The following is a 15000-nucleotide window of genomic DNA, read 5'->3' on the forward strand; positions in this document are numbered from 1 at the left end:
TTGTCTGTGAATTATGAAAACAAGTAATTTCTGGAAAACCTGAATTAATGCTGCTGTACAGATGGGAAATCATATAGATATATATATATATATATATATATATATATATATATATATATATATATATATATATATATATACATATACACACACACACACACACACACACACACACACACACACACACACACACACACACACACGTGATTACTAGGTTAATGACACTAGGGACCTGGCCACACTTCCCAAAGGGAGACTCAAACCCTGTATTATGTGTCTGTAGAATAAACACCTTAACCATTATACCAGACTTCCCTTGTTATGGTAACTAAGCTTTGTTTGTGTTGCCCCTTTAAATGGAGGCGGTTACTTCTCTACACATTCTACTTCCTGTGCTGAGAGAAAAAAAAAAAAGCCAGTTCCTCTTACCATCGTCTGTAAGGCAGTTTATTTTTGCAAAGTAGTTTATTAGTACAGTTTGCTTGAAGTCCCAGTGATTCATGATTGTGGATACTAATTCTGCAAGCCCTGTGGTAACTGAAATAATAGAAAAACCCTCCCATCGAAAATATAGTAAGGGACTTTCTACTAAGAGTTACAGAGTGAATCGACTGCTGGCTTGGCTGATAAGAGTTTCAAGATCCAAAGAGTGAAGGTGTAAGCAAACAAGCAGGAAAGAAACTGCAGGGAGAAGGCAGAGATGCAGAACCTGTGTGCCACAAATGGGAGAACAGAACAGTGCTGTGGGGAGCACAGACGGAGACTGGAGTTGTTCTGTCAGGAAGATGAGGCCTTTATCTGTGTCCTGTGTGTTCCCAAGCATTCTGGTCACAATTTTGTGTTCCTGCATGATGCAGTTAGTGTGTATAAGGTAAGGGACACTCCATGATTATTAAGAAGTTTCTCTTCTGGGGCCTGGTGACTTTTTTTTTTTTTCTTTCTTTTGCAAAATTGTTAATGGGTAGTGGCTGTAAAAAAAATATCCTTGATTTTACTACTGTAATTTATGTTGCTGTAGTATTTTCAGATAGAGATAAAAGTTCTCTTGGCCTAATTTCTACTCTTAATACTAGCTGGGTAGTAACCTTTGATAGTGGGAAAAGTTCATGGGACCGTATTGGGGAAAAAAAGCTTCATTGGGCATACATATCCTAAATTAACATGTGTTTGTAGCCAGAAACTCTTCACTGACACAATCTAAGGCGGTCCTTTCAGTGGCTAACAAGGAAAGGAGAAAAGAATTGAGCAGTGGATACACTGCGTAGTGTTTACTAAGGTGCTTAATGTAGTGCAACTGAAATGATTGGAAAGCAAGTTAGAAAGCACTGGAGTGAGTCCCGCAGTGGCACTGTGGGTAAAACACTGGCTAGACAGGAAGATACTGAGGAGCGTAGTTAATGGCTTCCAGTCAAAGGATAGTATGATAAGTCGAGCATGACAGGGGTTATACTGGGGACTCTTCATTTTTAGTATTGGATGCACATTAGAAGGAAAAGTTTTACCTTTTGGCTAGTGACGTAATAATACATAGGATCATAGGAGGTTACTACGCTATTAATCCTGAGGCCCTTAATAAGCCTAGCCAAGAGGTTTAGTCCATGTTTAGTCAAATCAGCACCCGATGCCCCTGACCAGAAGGGACATGGGTGGAATCCCTGGGGTATATTTTCTGTTTCCCATCCAGCTTTCCAGGTTGTCCTTAAAAAGGGGGTAAAATGCAGTGCTGATAAAGAAGATGGTTTTGAAAGGCTAAAGTAGCTGCTTGGTAAAATTGGAGGGATGGTCTGAGACTTGGCAGCTAAAATTCAGTGCACAAAAAACAAAATAATCTAAAAAGAAATGGCGAACACAAGCAGAAACTAATAAATGAAGACTGCAACTTTATTTAGCCTGCTAGATAGATGAGTCTGAGCATGCTTTTCAGCTGTGACCTGGCCACCAGGCAGAATGTATATAGTAAAGCAGTGACCAGATGAAACAGATCACTTGCTTACAGTCCTAAAAAGGACATTCCTTGCAGTGAAGCAAGCTCTCCTAGAATACTGTAGTGTGACCAGTCTGTAAACGGCAGGCAATGACTGTGTTGTTAAGTATGATATCTCTGTGAATGAACATATTTTTAGTATGACCCAAGTAATTATGAAACCCCACTAAAAAAAAAACATTTCTCTTTCAGAAGTGTGAAACCAGCAATTACAAGTCTTGCAACTGTGAAAAAGTGCAGCTGCACCCCCCCCCCACTCCCCCTTACTTAAATATACCAACTCTGAGATCGCACTACATTGCAGAAATGGGAAACCTTCCCTTTCCGCTCTGTACGGAGATCTCCATTCAGTCTGCTTTACAAGTTCGAACATGTCGTTTTGGCCATATGTGGTTCGAACTTGTAAATGTTTGATCGACTGAAGGGGACCCGTCTGTGTGTGGAGGGGTTGCACTTACAGCGGGTCTGAGATTACTCTATTTTAGAGTTTGTGGAGCACTCCAGGGTAGTTTACTTTTGGGCTTGCTATATATTCCTGTTTTTCGCACTTTCAGTCTCCACTTTCTGATGGTAAAAATTACAGTTCATCATAGGTTCATAGGTAGGTACTAGGCTATCGGCCCTAGGGCCCATACAAGCCTAGCCAAAAAATGTACCCTGGCTTTCACCACCCAAGAAAATTATTTTCCTGCGCCCCTGTCGAGCAGAGCCACAGAAGTGATCCCCGGGGTGAATTTCCCATCCAATCATCAAGATTTTTCTTGAAGAGTGCTAATGAGGAGCTCTGTTTGACATAGATAGGTAGTCTGTTCCAGAGTATGGGAAGTCTCTGGGACAGGAATCTATCCCTCCAGCATGTTCTGTTTATTGTGGTGACAAGGTTTAGGTCCGTAGAAGCGTGTAGCTCGGAGGGATTGGAATTTCTTTAAGTGGAGCATGTCCAACAGCTCTGGGTTTGACATAGATTTGTATGTTAGGCAGAGATCGCCCCTGAGTAGGCGATATGCGATGGAGTAAAGCTGTAGTTTTTTGAGACTGTCTGCGTAGGGCATCTGTTTGAGGCCAGTAGTCCTCTTTGTGAGGTATTTCTGTGGTCTTTCTAGTTGTTGTAGATGTCTTGAGGTACATACCAAAAGGGGTGTTGTACTCTATAATGTAATGAGTGATGAGTAGAGGGGAACAATGACCTTTTTTTTTCTGGATGAGAATCCTTTTGTGATGAGATGAGCCACTTAGAAGGATTTCTTGACCACTGTGGCGATGTGATTATCAAAGGAGAGACTACTGTCCACCTGTGTCCCAAGGTCTATTCACATTTTCGGCATTAAGTAGACTACCAGCTATGCGGTAGTTCATGGGTACAGAGTTTTTACCGAAGGGGATGACAATGCACTTTTTGGCATTGAGCTTCAGGCCATGGCTTTGACACCAGATATCTGTCTCAGTGAGGCCCTTTTGTAGTTTGTCCACATCGTTAGGAGTTTCGATTATGGCTCCTAGTTTGCAGTCATCTGCAAACTTTGTTAGCCAAAGACCTTCTTTGTCAGTCTGCAACAGGAGAGGACCCAGGACTGAACCCTGTGGTACTCCACTTGTCACTGGTCTGAAGTCGGATTTGGAATCTGCTACTTTCACAGTGTGGGTTCTGTCCATGAGCCAGTTGGCAACCCATCTTGTGATTTATACCTAGTTTAGTGAGCTTATCTATAATTCCAGAGTGGGGGATGGTGTCGAAAGCCTTGGTGAGATCTAGATAAGCTGTGTGAACCATTTTACCCTCATCTATGGCTTTGGTGATTGCTTTAAATAAGTCAATCAGGTTTAGGAGACATGATCTGCCTTTTACAAATCCAAACTGGGTAGGGTCCAGAGTTTGGAGATTACCAATGTCTTTGTTTATGAGTTCCATGGAAGTTAACTGGGAATACCCTGAGAACAGAATCCATCACTGATATTTACACAGAAACAACATGTTGAAATCTGAGCACTGAGAAGGATGGCATGCAAGTACACTGTTACAATTGTGAGGTCAATGGATAGTATGAAACTCATCCATACGTCTCAGCTGTACAGATTTTCACAAAATGTCCAGATTGTTGCCTCATAATTTGGGTCTGTTCCTCATAAAATTTGTGTATTTTTGACAAATTACTAGGATGATCTAAGAATTAAAGTCGCTAAATAATGATATGCTTGAGTTTCAGACTTCATATTCTTCAGAAAATGCATGCTAACACAAATCCTGTTGTTCTTGCAATTTTCTATGTTTATAAGAGCAATATTTAAAATCTACGCCTATTTTGGGGCCTTTTTCACCCCATTATGTCAGGCTTTGTCCAGATTGCTTGAGTTAAGGGGCTGAGAGTTATGCTCATGGCAAAGTATGTACTCAGAAACCATGAGTATGATTGGACAACGATAAGTTTATTGAATAACTATTAGCATAGTTGGATTAGTAGAACTCGTTCATCAGTTATTGCATTATTAAGAACTTCACTAGAATTGGCACAGCTCTACATAGCTCCATGGCAAAGAGCGATGGATCCCTGACTGCAGTCCCTATGACTGAAGTTTGGTTAGCATCTTTGGATTGAAGGATCTGGGTGGGAAGCTGTAGAAAGGAGCGGCATTTGTCAACTTGCCCATTGTGGGAGGAAGGGTGTACTTTAATCCTATGATTTGCCCCTGTGATGAAGGCAGTGTTAAAATCTCATGCAAGATTGCTTCTAAAGTTAGCTAGAGGGACAGGGTGGGTCTAACTGACCTTTTGTGCAGTGGATGTGTATGACTTCAGTAGCTCCATCCACTTAGGGCATAAAAACTCTGGCACACAGGCAGAGTATGGGGACACTGTCAGCTACTGTGCTCAATATTTCTGCTCCCCCTTCCCAACCCGCTGAAGGTTGAGGTGGTTCCTGCCCCAAAGGGGATGGTATCATGAAAACTAAATTATGAGTGACTGGAGCCAACACTAAGCGACTAATGGTTATCTGGAAGGTATGCAAAGGGAGGAAAATAGAACAGGCATTAACATAGCCAGCAACAAGAGTATAGAAATTAATAGCTTCTTGGGTAAAATGCATATCAAGGTAGGTTGAGAACAGAAAACAGTATAGAAGTGAATAGCTTCTTGGGTAAAATGAATATCAAGGTAGGTTGAGAACAGGAGATTAGAGTGCAGACAAATTCCCCTCCAACTTCTACACAAATACTTGGGAAATAACCAGTGAATATAGATGCACTTTAAAACATTGCCAGTGTTGTGCTGGCTTTAGTGCCCAACCACTTGTGCTCTGGACCTGTAAAGTGTTAGTATAGCAGTTATTAGAGCATGCCAGACCAGCTTGTAGCTCTGCTGCGTTATGTTCCATTGCAGTTTATATTCGTGTTACTGCTGCCAGCTATAGAACCTGTAGCTGAAAACTTATGCTTATTTTATAAATTTATTAACCGAGTAAACCCACTGGACACCACAGTCCTTTTTCAGTAATGATTCCAGAGCACCATATGGTTAAGTGACCTGCTCAGAGTCACGCAAACGGCAACTGGAGGTGGAAGGATTCAAACCCTATATTTTGTGTACAGGATGCATTCCATTCAAAACTTATAGTCATAATCCTCTGTGCAGTCAGCTTTTTGTCTTCCTTCAATAAAAAATTCCATTACATGAAACTGATGATGTCATACGTCCTGTCTGTAGAAATACCAGATGTCTGTACGTTTTTCATAGGCTTGCATTCCAAAAATTTGTCCAGGAGGGTGGTATTAGTGTAAACACAGTCAGAGCACATCAAGTTCATGATGAACCTTGTTTCTGTACTACAAGCAGGAACCCAGTAACTATACAAGCATTAAAACATTTTGTTATGTGGGAAGGCTGTAGATTTTAGCCTAAGAATCAGTAAGCCTAACTGCACAATATCCTCTTCAGTCACAAAGACACCTGGATTTCTAGATTTGTTTTGTTAGCATAGTTTTGCATTAGCAAATTGTATATACAAGACACAGTCTGTTTATTACTAGACCTGCCTTAGCCCCCCTGGGTTAGCACTGACTAGTGTCTGGGTGCAGTGAGGAACTTGAGTATCTTGATGTTTTCTGAAGCATTTTTCTGTCTGTGCCCTAACTTTTTCTCCAACTCTCCTCTGCATGCTAGGGAAGTGCAGTGGGTTGTAATGGTGTATCGCACTACTTCTGAGGTAACTCTGCCACTACCCAGCATCCTTTAGGCAATGTCTAACCTACCTGTCCTCTAACCTGTGCTGATGAGCTACCACAAGATGCAGCTGTGTTCTTGCTATTCTCGCAAGGATGGGTACCCCCATCCGCCCATGACAGTATATTAGAAGTCCAGCCGCTAATTGACATTGAAGTTGGGGCTTTATCCATCTACAGCATGGCACTACCTAAGGATCTACCCTTTCATGTTTATTTAGGAGGGGAAAGAAGGAGCACAACAGAATAGTGTTGACCTTAGAATGCTGAACACTTTATTGGAATATTTCCAGTGGTCTGAGTACCGAAGACTCCCATTTTATTAAAAGCTACATACTAGTAAACTATCTAAAAATGGTTATATCTGGAAGCAGTAAATGAACTAAGCCAAAACCTCAGATAACTCTGCACAAACTAGCAAATGCATATAACTCTGAACACTACTAACGGTGAATGAAAAAGCCTTGAATACTTCTCTCCCACTAGATAACCTCTTGTATAGGTTCATAGGTAAGTACTAGACTGGCTGCACTTGTGAGCCATTTTAAATCTATATAGTATCCCTTTCAAAATGAGAAGGTATCCTTGTAAAATCCTGAAAACTAAACCTAAAAAAGACTGCATAGTGGAACTGTTAAGAAGTGGTTTTAGTGATGTGTTGTGTAGAGTTGGGGTCGGGGCTGGTATAGTATTAGCACACTAGTAAGGTAGTGCATATGTAGAGTTCCCTTAAAAAAAAAAAAAAAAAACTTTTTCCTTCAACAAGGAAGCGCTTAGCATATTGGTTAAGCTGCTATTGCATACACATGCAAATGGAAGGAAGCTTTGTTTAGGCATTCTTATAATCAGAAAAACATGAAAGAAAAATATTAGCTGTCATTTAGGATTGAAATCCAAGACCCCTGGTATTCTGTGCTGGAAATAGGAACACTCCGAGACACCATGACTTTGGACATTGGTATATTGTCACAGGGGTCTCATTGTTCTAGAACGTGCAGTTATGAGTCTCAAAATTTAAAATTAACTGATGCGAGTGACCTAGTAACAGTTTTATAACCTAATGGTAGGAGCCAGTAGGTATGTCAATTAGTAAGCTATTCCAGGAAGTTGTGTATGTGGCTCTGTTGTGACTCCACAGGGTCACCACAGGTTAGTAGCACAGTGGTATTTAGTGCCATTACAATACAGAATTGTCCCTAGACATTTGTGTGACATTGGAGATATATTAACAGATGTGCAGAAATGTTGTCCAGTCTGCTGACTTGTAATCCACAGTGGAACTGGGAAGTGCACTACAGTGCATTTGTGAGGATGCTACCTAGCTCTGTTGTTAGCTGTATATGGACATGGGGTTCACACATTCTGAATTTGTCTAGTGTAAGCTGTGGTGATTCGCACTGCTTCAGTCAGCACTTCAGTGCACAGTCTTGCCATTATGGCTGTCATGTCTGTCACGGCTGTCCATGACCGGGTTGAGTTATATCCATGGGGTGAATGTATACCTGGGTTACTGTGAGGTGCACACACAACACTGCTGTCAGGAGTTGTCAGTTGCCCCGCCACCCTATATTTTGAGTAGTGATGGCTATCCACCTCCAGCCATGGGACCACTCATCAGCAATCTCAGTGCAGTCTAACTCTCATAGTATCTTCCCAACTTTGACACTGGAGGTCTCAAGCCTTGTCACTCATCACCAACAAAGTGGCACCAGGTAGAAGACATGCAGGAGAATGCCATCCCTTGTACCAGTGATAGTTCCCTATGATGAGGCCCCTACCTTTGACTCCTGTGATGCATTTCCCCCACTCAGTTTGTGGTGACTATTTTGTCTCGTTGTTTGTGCAAATGATGATTGTGACTCACAATTACAAAAAAAAAAAAAACAGTGAAACTAAATGAGATTAGCGATTGCTGACAATTAGTTTAGGCAATGGTAGCCTTTCTGTATTGTATAAATGCAATTACATCTGACAGGACCTGATTTCCCTTCTCAGAAGTGGGAGATGTATTATGACAGTGCTTGTTAGCGGAAACAAATGGCTTCATTAATTATTTGCGTTGTTCTATGTATGATGCACAGTGTTAAATACCATGCACAGATGCTCGTAGTCTGATAAGCATCATTCAGTATGTGTGACATTTTGTCTTTGCAGTAGTCCTGGATCACAGTTGCTGACCAGATGTTGCCTCTTCCCTGGCACCACCAGGTACTGTGTTTATCATTGGCTGGGGGGGACACACATTGCACATGCATTATCCTTTTCTATGTCCCTGTCCTCTACTGCTGTTGTATCTGGGCCAGATCCTTAATGCATCCAGGCCCAGGGTTGACCAGCTCATGTCCACATCATTATGTTGTGTAACGTGGGATTGACAGTAACCAGAGTGATGGCTGTGTCTGAGTAGTCTTTCAGTGACCCAGCAGATTTGTCAAGGAAGCTGAATATGCCTGTAGCACACTAAGGCTACATTTAATTCCATTCCATCCCTCAACGTGGCTGCTGGCCTGCATTTCAGTCATGTTTTTGGGACTGCTGGCAGGAGTCCTAAGCCAGGATTTCAGGAGCTATCTGTCATCAAATGCAGTGCACAACAAAATAATTTGAAAATGTTAGTGTCTAATGCACAGTTTCTGCATCAGTTAAACATTTCTTTTGTACAGTGAGCCTGCACTGACAACCTGATGGCCATATCAGAAGCAGGCTTACGTGGCAGTACACTTAAGACTTGCTAAATTTGAGAAGAATGGTAACTCCAAGGTGGTGCACATGCATATTCGCAATTGTTATCTTTGCACTGCGTACTGCCTAGCAGGTTAGGGAATAATAGACTTTCTTGTTCACATAGCTTTGTCATTGTTGGCAAGAAGGGGGGTGTTTTCATTGCCACATCTGTGCAAACTGTGGCAACCAGTACCTCAAGTAGGCAAGTGGCATTATAATAGCGTGTATGTAATGTTGTAGAATCCATGTGTGGTTATGAATCTCTCTTCTACTGTTCTGGGGTTATAGTGAGTGCTATACATACATTAGTTTTCCTGTCCCTGTGGAGGCCAATCATTCCTTTAGATTCAGCATGTGATTGATACATACTCAAGCTCCAGATCTGCACAGTAGTAGTCCATCATTTGCTGCTTGGTCAAGCAATGGAATGTTATCCACTGCCTATACCATCATAGTTTCTGTGATCGGCCAAGATGTGTGGCCAGACCCGGCACCGGTAGGTATGTGCAAGGACTGCTGTGATTCCTAACATTTTGCCATTTGTAGATTTGTACTGCTTCATTTCCCATTTGCATTTCTGTAGAGGTATTTAGCAAAAGGTATAAGCTCCTAGAGATGTGCATAACAAGTGTGCATCACTTAACGTCCTTGATAGGATTTGTGCTATAGGATGTTAGGCAACTAGGACGTTATGCAAACATCATATAGCATACTATACTGCACAGGCCTGTTGTACTGTACTACTATTGCTGACTAAGTAGCTAATATTCTTTACTGTATTTCAGCCAGTATAGAGTAGTATAGAGTACCGTTGTGTTGTATATGGCTGTTTAATAAAAGGGTTACATAATTGCAGACTATATACAGTATACATACAGTAATACATAATACTGAGTTAACATAGTACAGGTATACAGTACTTGGTATGAATAGAGTTTGCAGGGATAACGTAGTGTAGGGTGAGTAAACGCATATAATGAACATACTATACACTACAGTAAATAAACTCAACCTTAGTTTGTAAAATTTTTTGTTCAATTTATTTTAAATTTTCTTTTAAACTTTTTTGTACATTGTCAAACACTTTTTAAACTTGCTTATATCGCACATACATTACACAGGATCATCTACATCGTCATCACTGTCCTCCACCATCACACACACATTACACTGGATCAGGATCATCCACATCGTCATCACTGTCCTCCACTATCACACACATATTACACAGGATCAGGATCATCCACATCGTCATCACTGTCCTCCACTATCACGCACATTACACAGGATCATCCACGTCGGCTTCACTGCCCTCCACTATCACACACACACATTACACCGGATCAGAGTCATCCACATCGTCATCACTGTCCTTCACTATCACACACACACCAGGATCATCCACATCATCATCACTGTCCTCCACTATCACACACACACATTACACTGGTTCAGGATCATCCCCATCATCATCACTGTCCTTCACTATCACACACAATAGACAGGATCATCCACATCGTCATCACTGTCCTCCACTATCACACACACACCAAGATCATCCACACCGTCATCACTGTCCTCCACTATCACACACACACACATTACACCGGTTCAGGATCATCCCCATCGTCATCACTGTCCTTCACTGTCACACACAATACACAGGATTAGGATCATCCACATCGTCATCACTGTCCTCCACTATCACACACACACCAGGATCATCCACATTGTCATCACTGTCCTCCACTATCACACACACACATTACACCGGTTCAGGATCATCCCCATTGTCATCACTGTCCTTCACTATAACACACAATACACAGGATCAGGATCATCCACATCGTCATCACTGTCCTCCACTATCACACACACATCAGGATCATCCACATCGTCATCACTGTCCTCCCACTATCACACATCAGGATCATCCACATCGTCATCACTGTACTCCACTGTCACACATACATTACACAGGATCAGGATCATCCACATCGTCATCACTGTCCCCCACTATCACACACACACCAGGATCATCCACATCGTCATCTCTGTCCTTCACTATCACACACAATACACAGGATCAGGATCATCCACATCGTCATCACTGTCCCCCACTATCACACACACACCAGGATCATCCATATCATCATCACTGTCCTCCACTGTCACACACACACACCAGGATCATCCACATCGTCATCACTGTCCTCCACTATCACACACACACCAGGATCATCCACATCGTCATCACTGTCCTCCACTATCACACACACACATTACACCGGTTCAGGATCATCCCCATCGTCATCACTGTCCTTCACTATCACACACAATACACAGGATTAGGATCATCCACATCGTCATCACTGTCCTCCACTATCACACACACACCAGGATCATCCACATTGTCATCACTGTCCTCCACTATCACACACACACCAGGATCATCCACATTGTCATCACTGTCCTCCACTATCACACACACACCAGGATCATCCACATCGTCATCACTGTCCTCCACTGTCACACACCAGGATCATCCACATCATCATCACTGTCCTCCACTATCACACACACACATTACACCGGTTCAGGATCATCCCCATCGTCATCACTGTCCTTCACTATCACACACAATAGACAGGATCATCCACATCGTCATCACTGTCCTCCACTATCACACACACACCAAGATCACCCACACCGTCATCACTGTCCTCCACTATCACACACACACATTACACCAGTTCAGGATCATCCCCATCGTCATCACTGTCCTTCACTATCACACACAATACACAGGATCAGGATCATCCACATCGTCATCACTGTCCTCCTGCACTTCCACATTTTGTCTTACTGGAATAGTTTCAGATTCCACATCACTAAAAATATCAATATCACCTTCTGCAATGCCTGAAGTACCTGGCTGAGGCTTTTCTTGGGCACGTGTTTGCTTCTTTAAGAATTTGTCCAATGTAGCTTGTTTACTTTCCTTTTTTTTTTCTTCATAGATTTCCTTATATGCAGCAAATAAAGCTTGGACATTTTTTCTATGTGAAAAGCGTTCAGTGTCTGGTTCCGTTCTTCTGCATGCTTAAGCAAATTGTCTAGGTCTGCAAAAAATTTGTCTAGTCCTATCGCAGTGAATCTTTTTTGAACCTGTTGTTCTTCCGCTACTGATGCCTTTTCCCTTGCCACTCCTTCAGCTCTACACTTCTGTTCCCATTTCAGCAACTCCTCGTGTGTTAATTCTTTAGGAACCACTTCTTAAAGTTCTTCTATGTGTCATGATCCACCTTCAGGTTAATGTTGTTTGCCATCTCAACAACAGCTTTGTCAAGCCTTGCAACCTCCTCATCCCTAACAAATCCTTCAAAGTCGTGGACAAACCTCTTCAAAGTCTTCTTCCAGATGCCATTCATGCATTCTTTGGTGACATTATCCCAAGTCCAGGCAAGGTTCTTGATGCAGCTTTAGATGTTGTCTTCCTTCCAGAACTGCACCAGTGTCTTTCCAGTACCTTTGTTAATTGCATCAATAGCCTGAACAAAGGTTCTTCTCAGGTAGTAGGCCTTAAAAGCAGCAATACCACCTTGATTCATTAGTTGGATTAAAGAGGTTGTGTTTGGAGGGAGGCGCACCACTTTGATTTTGGGATGGGTTTCACTAATAAAAGGAGAATACCCTAGAGCATTGTTGACCGTTGTTGACATTTTGAAAGGTGTCCCTTCTTGGCAGTACTTCCTCATCTCATTAGCATAACCTTGTCAAAAGGACGTCCTGGAAGAGTTGTCGGGTCATCCATGATTTATTGCACCTGTAGGACACAGGCAAAGTGCACTTGTTAATGTTCTTGAAAGCCCTGGGGTTTTCACTGGGCCAAATCACAAATGATTTCAACTTGTAGCCTGCAACATTGCCCTCCTAACAAAACTGTTTCCCTGTCCGTAGAAGTCTTAAAACCTAGCATTTTTTTAGCCTCCTTATGAGAAAATATCCTTTCAGGCATATGTTTCCAGAATAGGGAGGTTTCATCCATATTGAAGATTTACTAGGGCTAGTATCCACCCTCTACAGTAAACTTATCCAGGACTTCCACAGATTCTTCTGCAACCTTCACATCAGCACTTGCAGACTGAACACTCACTTTCACATTATGTAGTGAAAAATGCTAACTCTGCAGAGCTAGCACTAAACTCAACTTCATAGTCTGGTCCTGCTTTTTATTTAAGCATCTGAAACAAGCTCCCATGCCTTGGCTATGATCATCATGGTGCTGAGGGGGATACGGTTCTCAATCCACGTCATTAACAATTTCTCCATATCGAATACAGGCCCTTCTCGCATTTTAGTTAATTTTGTAGCCTTCAGTGGAGCAGATCTTTTCACAGCTTGGAACACTTTTTTTCTTTGTTTTTCAGGATGATTGTGATTGTTGAATAAGACATGCATTACTCACAAGCAATAAGATTCACTCCTTTTCCACCTTCATGATGTTTAATCACCTTTAGTTTTGTTTCCAAGTCAATAATCCTTCTTTGCCTCTTGCTGGCATTGCTAGAACTAGTTTTGGTACATTTGGGGGCCATGATGAACTTCATCTGGGATGCATAGCTGACCTTGGACATGTATGTGGTTGGATGTTGTGCGGAAGGATGTTAAGCAAAGCACATCTGCATGCATTACAATTCACTTTTGCCTGCCTACATTTAATTGCTGCACTACCTTATTCGGTTGCACAACTTTGTATACATCTGTTTACACAATCTTTTCCTTACTTTGTGTAATGTGTAGTACTCTACAACTTGTGCCTTTGAATCACCCACACCTACCAGGCCAGTAATCATGCAAAATGGCACTGTGAATTGTAGCTTTTGACTTGTAACTACAGTACTGAGTTTGAAAAAAGTAACAATAACTACACTACTCTTTCAAACTTACATAATTTTAAGGAAAATCTAAATGTTATCAGAGACGGGCATTAATAAAAATAAAACTCATAGCTGCTGGGTACCCACAAGTTCATCCCTATTCCTGATAGTTTTGCCCTGCTGGAAGTGTGAGATATCTTGATGGTGCTTTTTACGTTTTGTTGGTTTGTTTGAAGCCCACATTGTGGCTAAAGAGAGACCAGTTGTTATCAGCCCCACTTTCATTTTTTTTAATTTGTGTATAAAAATAAAAGTAAGTCATCCGTTAAATACCATCCACGTGTGCATACGTTTAAGTTGGTATGAGGCAAGCAGAATTACAGGTATTTGAATCTTGACTCTGGATGTTTTGTCACCTGACATACAGGCAATAAAAAGACTGTCTTATGAATTACAGTGCTGAATATTGTCTGTAGTCATGAGTTTGATTACCATGACCTCTTCCTGCAAACAGTCACTGATGAAGTCACTTAAGCAGAGACTGCTCCTCGGCTTCTGTGAAGCAAGGGCATTTGTACCTAATGGGTTTTCCTGGTAAACAGCTTTAAAAAAAAAAAAGTTTTACTTTCACACGCAGAGTATGCATTTAATGTGTTACATTTTCCATATTTTGAGAAGCTGCATCTTTCTAAGGTGTGTAGTTTCACACACAAACTGACCAAAATGGCACGTCTTTGCCCAGTTGTACCCGAATTCTGCATTTAGTTTGAACCCTACATTGTCATCAGGTTGTGTGATGCGTCCACAGCCCTACCTGTAAAAAAGACTTCCTTACACTTCCCTTGATTATTTCACAGTTCATCTTAAAATTTTGCCACCCTGTCCTTGAAAGCTAGACAGCTGATAACCAGTATTAAGTATCAGAAGAAAGTCAAAGCAAAAGCAAGACATTTAATTAATTCATTTATTGTTTGTGGACTAGTTTAGTGTCACTAAGCCACTGGCTTCCATCCTGGGTAGACCCCATTGTTGCATTCATACTAAATGGAAATACTTGGCCGTGTCACTGGAGAAATTCCACTATCCTTTTTCGATAAATGTCGCTCATCTTGACCATCCAGCTTTGCTACCACCTGCTCAAGCATAGTTTAACATCTGAAGGATGGTACACTCAGGACTGCATAGTCCCTTGTGCTG

General features: G+C 41.7%; 1 protein-coding gene across 1 annotated transcript in view; it reads left to right on the forward strand.

The window, feature by feature from the left end:
• The first annotated feature begins 411 nt into the window (after positions 1 to 411).
• LOC122814381 overlaps positions 412 to 15000 on the forward strand; it is a 498155-nt gene continuing 483566 nt past the window's right edge. The window contains exon 1 of the mRNA XM_044086965.1: positions 412 to 871. Within this exon, the coding sequence (XP_043942900.1) occupies positions 701 to 871 (171 nt within the window). The 5' untranslated portion in view covers positions 412 to 700. The remainder of the gene's footprint in view (positions 872 to 15000) is intronic.

The sequence above is a fragment of the Protopterus annectens genome, chromosome 10.part0 (genome assembly GCF_019279795.1).
Source record: "Protopterus annectens isolate FY-2018-M chromosome 10.part0, PAN1.0, whole genome shotgun sequence".
In the NCBI taxonomy this organism is placed as follows: Eukaryota; Metazoa; Chordata; order Ceratodontiformes; family Protopteridae; genus Protopterus; species Protopterus annectens.